The sequence below is a fragment of the Cervus elaphus genome, chromosome X, assembly GCF_910594005.1.
Source record: "Cervus elaphus chromosome X, mCerEla1.1, whole genome shotgun sequence".
NCBI classification, from domain to species: Eukaryota; Metazoa; Chordata; class Mammalia; order Artiodactyla; family Cervidae; genus Cervus; species Cervus elaphus.
Genome location: NC_057848.1, coordinates 32,578,804 through 32,596,048, shown reverse-complemented (window position 1 = coordinate 32,596,048; position 17,245 = coordinate 32,578,804). Strand labels below are relative to the sequence as shown.

At 40.2% G+C, this 17,245-nt stretch overlaps 1 protein-coding gene across 1 annotated transcript in view; it reads left to right on the top strand.

The window, feature by feature from the left end:
- The first annotated feature begins 1,959 nt into the window (after positions 1-1,959).
- The window catches only part of GUCY2F (guanylate cyclase 2F, retinal), a 105,694-nt gene continuing 90,408 nt past the window's right edge, over positions 1,960-17,245 (top strand). Inside the window, exons 1-2 of the mRNA XM_043896707.1 lie at positions 1,960-2,180; positions 14,480-15,294. Of these exons, the coding sequence (XP_043752642.1) occupies positions 14,565-15,294 (730 nt within the window). The 5' untranslated portion in view covers positions 1,960-2,180; positions 14,480-14,564. The remainder of the gene's footprint in view (positions 2,181-14,479; positions 15,295-17,245) is intronic.

Sequence of the window (17,245 nt, the reverse complement as noted above, 5' to 3'; positions counted from 1 at the left end):
CATCAGGTTACCCAGCATTCCACAGTTAGGGATTGTTTCCTTTGGGTAGTCACCAGGTTTTCCTGGAGCCCCTGTTAAGATGCAAGCAGCCTTGGAGGCAGAGCACAAGAGATGCATTAGTGGAATGTGGCAAGGATAAGAATGGGCTTTGTTGGAGCCATATGGCCTCGGGTTTGAATTTTAACTACATCACTTATTCAGAATCAGACTGTCTGGGTTTAAATTCTGGCTCCACTGATTAGTGGCTGTAAGACTTTGGGTAAGTTACTTTAACCTCCTATCTTTATGTCTGCAATTCAAACAGTATCTACCTTACGGGATCACTGTGCAGATTAAAGGAACTAGGGATTCCAAGATAGGAATGCCAGCCATATCATCAGTACTCAATAAATATTATTATTGTCTAACTTATCTGAGTCTTGGTATCTGCACTTACAGAATGGGGGGAATAATAGCTACTTTCATGGTTATTGTGAATATAAAATGAGATCATATACATGTAAAAATGTTTACTAAAAAAAAGGCAGACACATAATGAGTATTGGCAAGAACAGGTGGAGAAACAAGAACTCGTATATTTATGATGGGAATGTGAAATGGTACAGCCTCTTTGTTTTTTTAGCTTTTTTAAAATTTGTTTGTTTGACCTCCATGTGCCACTTGTGGGGTCTTAGTTTCCTGACTAGGGATGGACCTGGGCCCCCTACAATGGAAGCACGGAGTCCCAACCACTGGATCACCAGGGAAATCTCAGGTATAGCCTCTTTGGAAAACAGTTTGACAGTTTCTCAGAAAGCTAAACAGAGTTATCATCACATGACCCAGCAATTTTATGTTTAGGTATATACACAAAAGAATTGAAAAAGTATGTCCACACAAAAGCTTGTACACAATGTTGGTAGAAGCATTATTCATACTAGCTAAAAAGTGGAAATTACCCAAATGTCCATCCATTCATAAATGAGTGTACAAAATGTGATATATTCAATAAAGTAGAAAATTATTCAGTGATATTAATAAAAGCGAATGAAATACTGATCCATGCTACCATATGTACGACCTTTGAAAACACTGTGCCAAGTCACAAATGACAGCATATTGTATGTGTGCATTTATATGAAATTTCCAGAATAGGCAAATCCACAGAAAGTAGATTAGTGGTTGACAATGGCTGGGAGGAGGGGAAGAATAGAGAATGACTGCTAAATGGATACAAGATTTCTTTGTGGGGAGTGATAAAAATGCTCTGGAATTGGACAGTAGTGATGGTTATACAACCGTGTGGTTATATATATCAAAGCCACCAAATTGTATGCTTTTAAGGAGTGAATTTTATGGTATGTGAATTGTGTCTCAATAAAGCTGTTAGTTTTTTTAATGTCTGTCATGTGGTAGTCATCATTTAACAGAAGTCAGTTTTAGCCACCAACACCTCAGCTCTTACCTTAGGATTCCAGAACAGTTCCCTGAATGAATGACGCTCACAACAAGGAAGATTGCTAAGGGAAAATGGATAGATTTAAAGGGTGAGGGTATGTGCAGAGTTGAGGGGAGGGAGTTGGGGGTTTCTCTTGGAAGGAAAGGCAGTGAAGGCATTCAAGGACAACAGAAGAAGGAGACAAACTTCACCTACTTTGAATTTTGTAGGGAGTCAGCCTGCAACCTTTCATATCCTGGACTGGAATCACAACTGATGAATGTTCTGGCATTTAAAGCCATCTCGGAAAAAGGGTGATATGTGACTATTAGAATGGAAAAAGGAAGAACAAAGAACTCAGAGGCAAAATCCGAGGGTATATGAGTCCAACTTTGAAAGGTAGAAGAAGGCAGTAAGTAGTCTGTTGAGGACGAATTTATCCGGGGGACTGTTTGTTAATCTCTGGGTCAATGCATTTAGGTCAGCACTAACTCTGCTACAGGTGGGATCAATTTAAAGGATTAGAAATGTCTCTAAATCCTAATCCTAGTCTTGAGCTAGGGATGCTGAAGAGTAATTTTAAAAACAGTTTACTATCCCTCTCAATTATTTACCCCATTAATGGAATTTATCAACAGACTGGAGTCCTTGGCAGGATGATGAACCTGTAGAGGATGTACCAAAATGGATACACTGAGTAGCCATGCCAGAGATTTGCCTGTGCAGATGGTGAATTGAAGACATTTGAGCAGTGAATTACATGGTGAGTAGTTGACAGCTCTTGTTTATTAGAGATTGTAGTGGGGAAAAAACAGAGCCCACTTGGCAGCTCAGACTCCTGACTGAGATACATCAGTTTTACAGCAATATGTAGTGGGGGAAAAAATAAAGAATGGAAGAGGAGAAAGAATGAGAGAAAAGGGTTGGAAAAGGAGCTTTCAGGACACTTTAAATCAAGATTTCGGCTCAAAGGCTCTCATCCAAGTTTTCATTTAGTTTCTCTCATGATTCTTTTTTATTTCTTCCTGATGTTGTTGTACACAAACTGTTAACTCAGGCTGTAACTGCAAAGATCAATCATCCATAGATGTCTTCAGCTTGACAAGTTAGGATAAGGAACCATTTTCCTCAGAGCTATTTGTCATAGTCTTTCTTTGTACAGGTTTAAAGAACAATCATTTCCCTTGTGAAATCAGGCTTCCCGTCAAATTATGAAAGTTACCAGAAATAAAATGTTGCATCCCTGTGCTCTAGTTACTTTCCATGGAAGTCCGATTCCATGCAGGACTTCAAACCTAAGTTACCTAGGCAACAGCCCCAGAAGCGCTGTGGGTCAGTAGTATTCAACTTTCAAAATTTCATACCTTCAAACTTTCAGTTATATCCATATTTCCTTTTAACCCAAAGGAAGGCTTCAACAGGCTTGTTGTGAAGGCGGTGTCTTTTACATGAGAACTTTATAATTTTGTTTTTAAACCCAATGAAGAAGGGTTAGGGTATCCTCTCTCACCCCTCCCTCCCTCTTCCTTTTTTTCCCTTTCCTCCTTCCTTCCTTGTCTTCCTCTCTTTTCTGTCTTCCCACATGTTTTCTCAGACTAAATTTACTTCTGAAAAATCCTGGGGTCAGGGGTCAAGACTATAGCAACACAGAACTTTCTGGTTTCCAAGGGAGTCCTAGAAGAGTTAGAAATACCACCCAAGGCATGAAATAGAGCCCAGGAAGAATTGAGGGACAAATCTTCAGCTTGGAAATGGTTTAACAAAGGGCAACACCTAGACAAATACAAATAGAAAGGTATTTTCTGACATGTGCCTTGAGGAAGGATCCATGTTGTAAATGTGTAAAATTGAAAAATGCGACACAGAAAGAGCAAAATTTTAATTTAAATTTTTATCATAAGAACGCTTAACATGAGATCTACTCTCTTAACAAATTTTTAAGTGCAAAATACATACTGTCAACTGTAGGTGCTGTGTTGTACAGTAAATCACTAGATCTTTTTCAACTTGATTAACTGAAACTTTATACTCATTGAACAACAACTCACCATTTCCCTCTCTTCATAGCCCTCAGCAACAACTATTCTATTCTCTGCTTTAATCCTTTTGACTATGTTAGATAGCTCATATAAGTAGAATTATACAATATTTGTCATGGCTTATTTCACTTAGCGTAATATCCTCCAGGTTAATCCATGTAATTGCATATGGCAGGATTTCCTTGTTTTTAAAGGCTTAATAATATTCCATTTTATGTATATACCACATTTTCTTTTCTATTTATCCATTGATGTACATTTAGGTTGTTTCTGTATCTTGACTGTTGTGAGTAATGCTGAAATGGACATGGGAGTTCAGTCAGATATCTCTTTGAGAACCTAGTTTCAATTCGTTAGATATATATCCAGAAGGTGGACTACTAGATTATATGGTAGATCTATTTTTAATGTCTTGAGGAATGTCTATACTGTCTTCCACAGCTGCTGCACCATGTTACATTCCCACCAATAGTATGCAAGGATTCCAATTTCTCTGCATGCTTATCAACATTTGATATCACTTAAAAAAAATAATAGCCATCTTGACAAGTGTGAGGGGTATCTCATGGTTTTGAGTTGCATTTCCCTGATGATTAGTAATATTGAGCACCTCTTCATCTACCATCTGTCTATATTCGTAGACATAGCATTTGTATGTCTTCTTCGGAGAAATATCTATTAATGTCCCTTGCCCATTTTTAAATCACATTTTTATTATTTGCTGTTGAGTTGTAGGAGTTCCTTATATATTTTGAATATAAACCACTTATCAGGTTTAGAATTTGCAAATATTTTCTCCCACTCTGTAGGTTGCCTTTTCATCCTGTTGATTATTTCCTTGGCTGTGCAGAGCTTTTCATTTGATGTAGTCCTACTTTTCTGTTTTTGCTTTTGTTTACTGTGCTTTTGGCCTCAAATCCAAGAAGTCATTGCCAAGATTAATGCCAGGAAGATTTCCGCTTGTTTTCTTCTAGGAGTTTAACAGTTCTAGCTCTTACACATTTAGATTTTTGATCCATTCAAGTTAATTTTTGTATATAGTGTAAAGTAAGAGTCTAACTCATCCCTTTTCAGTTTTCCAATTATCATTTGTTGAAAAAACTGTCCTTTCCTCACAGGACAGTGAGGACAGTGTATTCTTGGCTCCCTTATTAAAGATCAGTTGACTCTATATGCGGGTTTATTTCTATGTTCTCTATTCTGCTCCATCGGTCTATATGTCTGTCATTATGCCAATACCACACTGTTTTGATTACTGTAGCTTTGTAAAGTATTTTGATATCAAGAGTGTGATACTTCCAGCTTTATCAGGATTGTTTTGGCTATTCAGATTTTTTTGTGGTTCAATATGAATTTTAGGATTATTTTTCTGTTTCTATTTAAAAAATTGGAATTTTGATGGGAATAATAGTGAATCTATAGATTGCTTTGTGTAGTAAGGACATCTTTAGAATATTAATTCTTCCAATCCATTATGTGGGATATCTTTCCATTTATTTGAGAGTATTCCTTGATTTTCTTTCATCATTGTTTTATAGTTTTCAGTGTGAAAGTCTTTCACCTCCTTTGTCAAATTTATTCCTAAGTAGTTTATTATTTTTTGATGCTATTGTAAATAGGATTAAATTTTAAATTTACTTTTTTGTATAGTTCATTGTTAGTATATAGAAATGCAACTAATTTTTGTATGTTGATTTTATTCCTGCAACTTTATTGAGTTCACTTTTAAGTCCTAATAGGTGGGGGTTTTGTTTTGTTTTGAGTCATTAGGGTTTTCTGAGTATAAGGTCAAGTAATCTAGAAACTGGGATAACTTTACTTCTTCATTTCCAATTTTGATGTCTTTTATTTCATTTTCTTGCCTAGTTGCTCTGGCTAGGACTTCCAGTACTAAGTTGAATAGGAGTGGTAAGAAAGGGCATCCCTGTCCTGTTTGTGATCTAGAGGAAAAGCTTTTAGTTTTTCGCCCTTGAGAATGATGTGAACTGTGAGCTTATTGTATATGGCCTTTATTGTTTTGAGGTACATTCCTTCTTTACCTATTTTGTTGAGAGTTTTTATCATGAAAGGGTGTTGAATTTTGCCTAATGCTTTTTCTGCTTTTATTGAGATGATAATGTGATTTTAATTCTTCGTTTTGTTCATGCAGTATCATATTTTTTGATTTATGAATTTGAACCATCCTTACATCCCAGGGATAAATCCAATTTGATCATGATATATAAATCTTTAAAGTGCTTTTGAAAAACCAACTTTTTAGAACTTGGAATGGGTAAGCATTCTGCTTAGGTGGAATGACCTGAATTATAACTTAAAAATGCCAACCTTACAACTAGAATAGACAGCTGATCACTTTGATCTGAGAAGTGCCAAAACTCCCTTTATTTTTCTATTCAAAAAGTGGCCCATCCCCCTTTGCCTACCTGCTACTGATGCTTGAAATTGAAATGATAATATTATAAAATAATTCCTTTGTCATAAATTTCTCCTCACCCCATGTTTAAAAACAAACACCATTTATTGGGGGGGAGAAGGGGAAAGTATCAAATATTATTATTCTTTTATATATCAGTGGAAATCACTTAAAGAGTTTCTTTCTGTAGAGTTGCTTTTCCTCTCCATTAATAGAGGGGGCAAAGAAAGCCTAACTAGAAGCTTGAACACAAACTTTGCCTGCTGGATAATTTGCCAAAGGTGGTTTCTAACCAAGGCCTAAAATAGAGCCTTTTCAAGAACATGGTAATAGAAAACATTTTACTTGTACTCCATGTCTCTTCTTCACTATTTTATTCAACAAATATTTACTGAATACCTATAATGTTTCAGGCTGGGCATGGCCCTGGAGATACCATAGTGAGCAAAAACAAGCAGGGAACTTACAAATTTGACTTTATATAAAGCCATGTTGATGGACATTATTGCCCTTTTCCTCCTGATGTGTGTATAGTTTCTTTTCCTGGTAAAATTTCTTGGCCAAGCCTTATATGCCCCCACTTTTTTTCTTGTAGCTACAGGCCTAGCTTGCCAGGTGGCACAGTGGTATAGAATCTGCCTGCTAATGCAGGAGACTCAAGAGACATGGATTCAATCCCTGGGTTGGGAAGATCCCCTGGAGGAGAAAATGGCAAACCCTCTCCACTATTCTTGCATGGTAAAGTCCATGGACAAAGGAGCCTGGCAGGCTACAGTCCATTAGGTCGCAAAGAGTCAGACACTACTGAGCCACTGAGCACTCACACACGCCTAGGACAAACCAGGTTCTCAATGTATCCTTCCTCATAATGATGATATGATAGTGAATGGTTCTAGGAGTCCAGATTTTCAGTGTGGCATGACTCCAGCAAGGGTGGGGGGAACTTCACATTGTAAGTACTTGATAGAGGATTCTAGACCAAAATTTAAAATGATCAGGAACTGGATCTGCCAGGTAGAAGCAAGTGCTAAACCCTTTAGCAAAATCTAATTAGAACAGCAAAGCCTAGGAAATGTTGAATGAATTCAGAAAGCAGTTTAATAGTGCAGAGGTTTAGAAAACCTCTTCCAAGTACTGCTTGGAAGAAGTACAGAATCCCAGGATCAATGTAGGTCAGAGAAGAAAAGGACTTGAAGATCCTCTAGTTCAACTGAGGGAGTAAAAGAGAAACCTAGAAGGGGTAATGATATCTTCAATGTCATATGGTGAGTCAGCGGCAGTCCTGGGTTAAGGATCCACGTCTTCCAATTCCTAATGCAGTCCTCTTCCCAAACAGCAAGGAAGAACTATATTTACTGAAGGACAGCTGCATGCTCAACATTCTGTCTTATTTAATCCCTTACCTCAAAGGCATTAAATTTACCTCTTATTTTGTAGATGAGGCAGTTAAGAAGCAGAACTAAGGTGCCAAAGGTCATACTCCCAAGACTTCCACTCTCAAAGACTAGGATTAGCTTCATATAGAGTACAATGTGATTGGAGGCCCATTCCCCCAGTTGTGCAATACTGCACCCTGAGTGAGGGGTCTCCAGGTTTGGCTGGAACACCGGTGACAAATTTCCTCCAGTTGGATGATAAATTTCTGTTCATCCCTCCCAGTTTACTCCATCCATCCCTCTTATTACCTAATTTATTATTTCAAGGGGAACAAGAGATTAAAAAAAAAAAAACACCAATGAATCATTCAGGTTCAATCTGGGTACTATAGAGGGTACAATAAGGATGGTCTCAGTGATTTCATAGATTAGGGGCTGTTGGCAGGCAGTGCTTGATCAACTGGGGTACAAATCCCCATCCTGCTACTATGTGCTCTTAGGAAAGTTACCCTTTCTGAGCCTTAGTTTCATCATCTGTAAATGAGGGTAATAATAGTACCTACCTCAAAAGGTTGTGATGAGTTGATTTTATTTATTTTTTGTTTGTTTTTACTTAGTTATCACTATCATAATTTTATTTTTCATTGAAGAATAGTTTATTTACAATGCTGTACCAATGTCTGTTATACAGCAAAGTGACTCAGTTGTATACATATATACATTCTTTTTTATATTCTTTTCCATTATGATTTATCACAGGATATTAAATATAGTTCCATGTGCTATGTAGTAGGACCTTGTTGTCTGTCCGTCCTATATAAGATAGTTTAAATCTGCTAATCCCAAACTCCCAGTCCTTTCCTCCCCACCCACCCTCTTGACAACTACAAGTCTGTTCTCTATGTCTGTGAGTCTGTTTCTGTTTTTTAGATAGGTTCATTTTTGCCATACTTTAGATTCCACATATAAGTGATACCATATGGTGTTTGTCTTTCTTTCTGACTTTCTTTTCTTTGTACGATAATCTCTAGCTGTTCCTGTGCATGAGTGCTTAGTCACTCAATTGTATCTGACTCTTTTGTGATCCCATGGACTATGTATAACCCACCAGGCTCCTCTGTCTATGGGATTTCCCAGGCAAGAATACTGGAGTGGGTTGCCATTTCCTCCTCCAGCTAGTTGCACCCATGTTGCTGCAAATTAAATTATTTCATTCTTTTTTATGGCTGAGTAGTATTCCATTATATATATGTATATATACATACATATATATGTATATATAAAACACACATGCACTACATCTTCTTTATCCATTCATCTGTTGATGGATATTGAGTTTTAAAAATAAGGTAATACATGCAGAATTTAGCCCAGTGTTTGATACATAGCAAGAACTCAGTAAGTCTTAGCCTTTTATCTCCTAGTGCTAATTTCTGATTTAAATGTATAACTTCTGGGAGATAACCCATCAAACTAGGTATATTTGGGGAAGAAGAGGCCGTTAATTGGCCTCCTGGCTCTGCTGCTGTCAACAGAGCTCTGCTCCCCATATAGAATGGCCTTCATTCTGCCAAATCCTAGTGGTTGAAAGAGTGAGGTCCTAAAAAGACAGATCTTACAGCTCAGTGTCATTGTCCCAGTACAAAAATAGGGACCTTTCCCATGCTACTCCAGAGAAGGGGCTGCTCCTAGACTGACCTGGCTCCCAAGTTTTGTCATGCCAAATAAGGGATCAGGGCTAGGGGAGGATGGAGAGAGAAGTATGTGGCTCCTGACTAGAGCTCACCTTGTAGTGCTAGGCTGAGAGAGCTAGGTTGAGTCCCCATCTCAACACCTTGTCCATCATAAATCTCACCCAGATGCTTTCAACAGAGCACACAGAATGCATCTGTTTCAGGGGAGGAAGGTTGCACTAGATCATTTTCGAAAGTCTAGGAATAAATTTGATGTCTTTATGCATATAAGCAGTGCAGAACTACCTTTCTACCACCTCCAAAGCAAAGTTGGAAGTTTCCCCCTCAAACCTACATACCCAGTTCATGCTGTTTTTCGATCTGTCTCCTCAACTGTCATTCTGACCGTCTTTTCCATGAGCTTTCACCTGCTCACAGATGATGGAGCATACTATTGTGGTAGGTCTGTAAGATCCAGCAGATGTTCCTCTGGCTGGTTTCTTGAAGAGTCAAATTTTCTCTGAAAGTGAGGGATGAAAGTCAAGATAATAACCAACAGACCTAGCACAGGCAGAATTGTTGCTGGCAATAAGCAACCAGTTGGGTTTGCCCAGTTCATACCAGTGCTGATTGTTAGCATGAAGAGTGTCATACCATTATTTTGATCTTTGTTTGGAATTAGCAGTTCACTAAGGATTTTCCTCATTAACATCACTCCCAAGCAAGTAATTCTTTTTCTTTTTATATCCAGTGAGGCTATTCTTAACTTTAGACCAAATTTAATGTTTTATTAATTGATTTCACAAACATTTATCTGGTATCTACTATGCGTTGGCTAGGCATTAGGATGATGAAGAAGATCGCTAGGAAATTCCATTACAGGGGGCTCTGCTCCCCATAGAAAGTTGCCCTCATTGCCCACCCCTCATAGTTGAAAGTGTGAGGTCTTGTAAATACAGAGATATCAAACAGTTCAGTATCCTTGTCACAACATAGACCAGAAATGGGGGCTGTTTATAAATCAAAGGAACACCTTTCCTAATGGGTGTAAGTATGAAGCACAGATGGAAAAACAATGAACTCAATCTGGGAGTGTTAACTAAGGCTGAACAGAGTGGTGAACACTTCATTTGGGTTTTGCTGGTAGAAGGTTCATCAGGAGAATCTGAAAGTGGAGTATGGGAAGAAGGAGAAGGACATTCCAGGCAGAAGGAATGGCATTTTCCAAATCCTATGCTTGACAAACTATGTGATACATGTATGTAGAACTGTAAAAAAATTTACTATAGCATCAGATGAGAACAGGGAGATGGGGTATAGAGAAAAACAAGGGTCAAATGGAGAAAGGCTTTGCATGCATTGTGTTGAAACAGTTCTCCACATTTACTGACTCCACTTCATTAATTCCCATTCAGTGGGACTTCCCTGGTGGTCCAGTGGCTAAGACTCCAAAGCTTCCAGTGCAGGGTTCCCAGGTTTGATCCCTGGCCAAGAAACTGGATTGCATATGCCACAACTAAAAAGGTCCTATGCGCTGCAACTAAAAGATTCCACATACCATAATGAAGATCAAAGATCCCTGGGGCCAACACTAAGGCCTGGAGCAGCCAAGTAAGTAAAAATAAATAAATAATTTAAAATACATTGTAAAAAATTCCCATTCATTTTTGACTCATTGTGGGTCCTTCCACTTGCAGCCTTACTCTCTGAATCCAAATCTGATGGACAGATACCTTTCTATCTTTAGCTTACCTGACTTCTCAACAGAATGTGAGATGTGATAAACACTTTTCATCCTGAAAGTGTCATCTTCCTTGGATTGTAAGACACCACTAGCTCCTGGACTTTGCTGTTTCTCCATGCCATTCATGGAAGTTTTCATTATGACCTCCTTTTTCTCTGCCTGAACTTTGTGTTGTGGGTTCTCAGGGCTTTGTCCTCTGACTTCTTACTTTACTCTGCAACTCTCTTTTGTTGATCTTACACACTGCCATGTCTTCAGTTGCCCTCTATCAATTGATTACACTCAAATTTATATATCTAACTCAGCTTTCTGTTATGAGATCAAGTATGTCAAATTGTCGACTTGCTGCTTGGAACTAGCTACTTGATTAGTCTACAGACATCATCAGTTCGACATGTCTAATTGAATACGATATACTTCCCACCCCTTCCTTTAGTGTTCTCTATCTTGGAGACTTGTATCATTTTCCAACCAGTTGCATAGCTCAAAATCATCTTGGAGTCCTCCTTTTTTCTCCCATTACCTTCTACAGCTTATCAGTCACTAAGTTATTATTGGTTTTACCTTCTTAATCTCGTTTATATTTTTAATCCTTACTACTCTCTTTGTGTGCCGTCCTTTCCGTTTATAAGGTTTCAGTTCAGTTCAGTTCAGTTGCTCAGTCGTATCTGACTCTTTGTGACCCCATGGACTGCAGCACGCCAGGCCTCCCTGTCCATCACCAACTCCCAGAGTTTACTCAAACTCATGCCCATTGAGTCGGTGATGCCATCCAGCCATCTCATCCTCTGTCGTCCCCTTATCCTCCTGCATTCAATCTTTCCCAGCATCAGGGTCTTTTACAATGAATCAGTTCTTCACATCAGGTGGCCAAAGTATTGGAGCTTCAGCATCAGTCCTTCCAATGAATATTCAGGACTGATTTCCTTTAGGATGGACTAGTTTGATCTCTTTGCAGTCCAAGGGACTCTCAAGAGTCTTCTCCAACACCACAGTTCAAAAGCATCAATTCTTCAGCGCTCAGGTTTCTTTATAGTCCAACTCTCACATCCATACATGACTACTGGAAAAACCATAGCCTTGCCTAGGTGGACTTTTGTTGGCAAAGTAATGTCTCTGCTTTTTAATATGCTACTTGGTTGGTCATAACTTTTCTCCCAAAGAGCAAGCAACTTTTAATTTCATGGCTGCAATCACCATCCACAGTGATTTTGGAGCCCCCCAAAATAAAGTCTCTCACTGTTTCCGTTGTTTCCCCATCTATTTGCCATGAAGTGATGGGACCGGATGCCATGATCTTAGTTTTCTGAATGTTGATTTTTAAGCCAACTTTTTCATTCTCCTCTTTCACTTTCATCAAGAGGCTCTTTAGTTCCTCTTCACTTTCTGCCATAAGGGTGGTGTCATCTGCATATCTGAGGTTATTGATATTTCTCCCGGCAATCTTGATTCCAACTTGTGCTTCCTCCAGCCCAGCATTTCTCATGATGTACTCTGCATAGAAGTTAAATAAGCAGGGTGACAATATACAGCCTTGACATACTCCTTTTCCTATTTGGAACCAGTCTGTTGTTCCATGTCCAGTTCTAACTGTTGCTTCCTGACCTGCATACAGGTTTCTCAGGAGGCAGGTCAGGTGGTCTGGTATTCCCATCTCTCAAAATTTTCCACAGTTTATTGTGATCTACACAGTCAAAGGCTTTGGCATAGTCAATAAAGCAGAAATAGATGTTTTTTTGGAACTCTCTTGCTTTTTCAATGATCCAGCAGATGTTGGCAATTTGATCTCTGGTTCCTCTGCCTTTTCTAAAACCAGCTTAAACATCTGGAAGTTCATGGTTCAAGTATTGTTGAAGTCTGGCTTGGAGAATTTTGAGCATTATTTTGCTAGCGTGTGAGATGAGTGCAATAGTGCAGTAGTTTGAGCATTCTTTGGCATTGCCTTTCTTTGGGATTGGAATGAAAACTGACTTTTTCTAGTCCTGTGGCCACTTCTGAGTTTTCCAAATTTGCTGACATATTGAGTGCAACACTTTCACAGCATCATCTTTTAGGATTTGAAATAGCTCAACTGGAATTTCATCACGTCCATTAGCTTTGTTCATAGTGATGCTTCCTAAGGCCCATTTGAATTCGAATTCCAGAATGTCTGGCTCTAGGTGAGTGATATTTTTTAAGGTTTAAAAAATATTTATTTATTTGGCTGCATTGGGTCTTAATTGAGGCAGGCGGGATCTTTGTTGTGGCATACCAGCTTGTCTCTAGTTGTGGCATGTGGGCTCCATAGCCCTGAGGAATGTGCGATCTTAGTTCCCCAACCAGGAATCAAATGTGCATCTCCTGCATTGGCAAGCAGATTCTTAACCACTGGACCACCAGGGAAATCCCTGCCATCATTTCTCATATGGATTACTACAATAGCCTCAAAACTGGTCTTCCTGCCCCCTTTCAACCCATTCTCTGCACTGTTATTTGAGTAATCTTCAAAAAATGGGAATCTTATTATACCAGTTCTCTGCTTAAAGCTATTATCTACATGATTAAATCTAAAAGCTTATAAATGGTATGTAGGACTCTTGGTGATCTGTCACCTGCCTTGGTTGATACCACAGACCTGAGCAGAACAAATGTCTTGGAATTCTGAGAATCTAATATCAATATATCCTTTTCCTTTTTCCACCTCTGGTCCTTACTGCATATTGTTCCTTCTGCCTGGAAGGCTCTTAGCACCAACCCCCTGGCAACCCCATTCACCAGGCTAACTTTTCTTTGAAGCTCAACTCAGAGAGACTTCCCTCCTCCTCCTCTTCTGTGTGTGTTAGTTGCTCAGTCATGTCCAACCCTTTGCGACCCATGGACTGGAGCCCACCAGGCTTCTCTGTCCATGGGATTCTTCAGGCAAGAATACTGGAGTGGGTTACCATTTCCTTCTCCAGGGGATCTTCCCAACCCAGGGATTGAGCCCGTGTCTCCTGTGTCTCTTGTATTGCAGGAGGATTCTTTACCCACTGAGCCATGAAAGGAATGGAAGTCCCTCTTCTACTCCCCTGAAATTTGGGCTTGGATGACCCTCTCTATCTTCCTCTGTCTGGGCTGCTTCAATCATAGCACATTTTACTCTGCATTGCCATTATCTATTAACGTCTGCATCTGGCCCCAAGAGGGCAGTGTGGTAGAGAACAATGGACATACTTGAAACTATAATAATAATAATATCACTAAAATAACATTAATGATGTGTTATTATGTTAAAATATTAAATATTAAAAGCATTTGCTGTATGTTTTAATCCATGTAATCCTTACAACACTATGAGATGAGCAGCTATTGCTGAAGTTGAATCAACAGTAATTGGGGATGGGTTGAGTGAGAGGCAGAAGAAGAAAGAATCTCAGCTGATTGCCAGGTTTCTGACCAGAGCAAGTATAGATGGAGGTGTCATCTCCTGAGATAAGGATTACAAGAACTAGAGGAACAGGAAGAGTTTTGATCAAGGTCGGGGAGAGAAACTTACAGTTTAGGGACTGCCATTCTTTTCATGGCTCAGTGGGTAAGAATCGGCCTGCAATGCAAGAGACACAGAAGACACGGGCTCGATCCCTGGGTTGGGAAGATCCCCTGGAGGAGGAAATGGTAACCCACTCCAGTATTCTTGCCTGAAGAATCCCATGGACAGAGAAGCCTGGTGGGCTCCAGTCCATGGGTCGCAAAAGGTTGGACATAACTGAGCAACTAACACACACATTTCTTTCATAACTTTTATTTCCAGAAGCTTCAGGAATAATGGGAGTAATATACCTTTTCTTCTGATTGACAGGCACTTGGACACCCCACTGTCCATCTCGGAACAACAGAATCACCTTCCAGTATTTCTTCATTAGCCTGCTGAAAGCAGGAGGGCTATGTTCTTGGGACCCTGGCCTTTCTCCCACCTTATGCTCTGGTTCGCGACTCTGGGAAGACAGCGAGGACAACATGGCCTTGCATCTTTCAAGCTCCTGCGGTGTTTGTGGCTCTTGGTCCTTACGTCTCTCCCACTGCAGGCGTGGGCTCCACCCTACAAGATAGGGGTGGTGGGCCCTTGGACTTGTGATCCGTTGTTCTCAAAGGCCCTGCCTGAGATTGCTGCTCGGTTAGCCACTGAGCGGATCAACAACGACCCAGCCTTTGATCTGGGTCACTCTCTTGAATATGTGATTTTCAATGAAGACTGCCAGGCTTCCAGGGCTCTCTCCAGTTTCATTTCCCACCACCAGATGGCCTCAGGGTTTGTTGGACCTGCCAACCCCGGCTACTGTGAGGCAGCCTCGCTCCTGGGAAACAGCTGGGACAAAGGGATTTTCTCTTGGGCTTGCGTGAATTATGAATTAGACAGTAAAAATAGCCACCCGACCTTTTCTCGAACCCTCCCTTCTCCCATCCGGGTGCTGCTAACTGTCATGAAATATTTCCAGTGGGCTCATGCTGGAGTCATTTCCTCAGATGAAGACATTTGGGTGCACACAGCCTATCGAGTTGCAAGTGCTCTTCGAAGCTGCGGCCTACCAGTAGGGGTCGTCCTGACCACAGGACAAGACAGCCAAAGCATCCAGAAAGCTCTCCAGCAGATTCGCCAGGCAGATAGAATTCGCAGTGAGTGCTTTCTCGGGGCTCAGCTTTCAATGTGGCTTCAGTGAAAGGTTTCTGACCCTCACAGCCTAGGATAGCACATTACTACCCAGTTCTTCATGCATTTGCCCCCTTTCAATCACACTCAGGCCCCAAGACTGTCCTGCTTCAACAGAGCCTATTTTATGAACTGAGTACAAAGACCTCTGTGGTTCAAATGCCCTTGGGTGCCAGTGCCTGCTTTCAGCACCTCGGTGGGGAAGATTAGCATCAAGAGCAGCTGTGGCCACATACCCTCCATGCTCTTAGGACCTCGGCAGTTTCAGATCAGCCAAGAATGGGTGTTCTTAGAGCTTTATTTTTGTCCAATCTAGTCACTGAAGTGAGATTTACCTTTGATTCCCTTCTGGGTACTTTCCCTCATAGGTGCCCAGTATCCCTGGGTCATCACCTCTCTAAGACACTCTCTTAGAACGTGTCTTCTCTGGACTCCAAAATGCACACCCACCCCTTCTTGCTTTCTAGTCCTTGAAAGCAGGGTTTTTCTCTCTCTGCAGCACACAATGAGCTGATATGGAGGGACCTAGCTGATAAAAGAAAGCATATTAAAATGAGAAACCTACCAAAATTGTAACCATTCCCCTTCCAAGAGAAGTTTTCTGTTCAAAGATGTTTCTTGCAGAGACCATGGAGCAACTGTGAAGCAGAGGACTGACCCACTGACTAAGGGCGAGTTGGGTGCATTTTGGGGAAGGGGAGGACTCTTCCTGGTCTTCTTAAATCAGATGGATGTGTTTTACATATACTTACTGCAAGCCCTTGTGACACTGGGTCCTGATTTTTTTTTCTATTCTAATTGTTTAATCTCCACCTTACCTTTTTCTGGAAAGTAGCAAAGATTTGTGGGAACACTGCTCATCCTCTACTGCAGTCATTCCATCACTTTAAGACAGATAGCTCAGAAACTACTTGTCAAACTGATTACTTCTAGGATTAGTCCTGGTCCCAGTCATTTCCTTAACATAACAATGCACTTGTCAGAGAATGGTCCAGCTTGAGGCTGGCCTATACCCAGAGGCTCAGTTTAAGTTTTGAGTGTCTCCAGTATTGGACCTTAATTATGATCGTTATGGGAGGATGAGGGCAAGAATATTTAGTTCCAGGAACTACAGTAGTCTGCTTCTAGCTCAAGTCTACAAGATCCTATAAATGTTAAGCAATCAGTGTGGCTCTGATTACTTCATAATAGAGTCTGATACTTTCAAAGCAGAGCACAAAATTATTTTCAAAGATATAAAACCATTTCCAGGGAGGAGTCATGCCAGAAACAAGCTAACATATTTAATATCATAACTTTATAATATGTTACAAATCTTTATGAAGACCGTGTCTCCTGCAAGTTTACATTCCATGAGCATTTCACATCCCACCCATTCTAAATAGTATACTCTTTAAAATGACATTTTGTTCTCTACCATGAAATGTTAAATAAATCCAGGCCCCAAAGCTCTTTGGGTTTTCAGACTGAGAGAAGTTAGGATTGAGTGCTCAGCACCCACAACTCTTTTGAGGCAGGGAGGTAGCAAATACACATTATTGCCCTACTATTAGAGATTCATTCCCTTAGGTCAATGGTTCTCACTCCGGCTGCATACTGGAAATACCTGGACATCTATTCAAAATGATTGGAGCCAGAATACCACCTCCAGATAGCCCAATGTTCTGGTGGTGAGGGCCTAGTAAAGGTACTTTAAGTAGCTTCCCAGGTGCTTGCAAAATAAAGCTAGAGTCAAGAACCACTGCTTCAAGTTCATGAAAATGCAAATAAACTTTCCCTACTTTAAGTTACCAGATATTTTTTCTTTCTGTATCAGCTCACTAAGGGAATGAAAATTTTAAGATGGGGGTGAGAGAGTAGATGGGGGCAGAATGGAGGTGGGAGCCTGGAAACCTAGAGAGGAAGGTATGTGGTTAT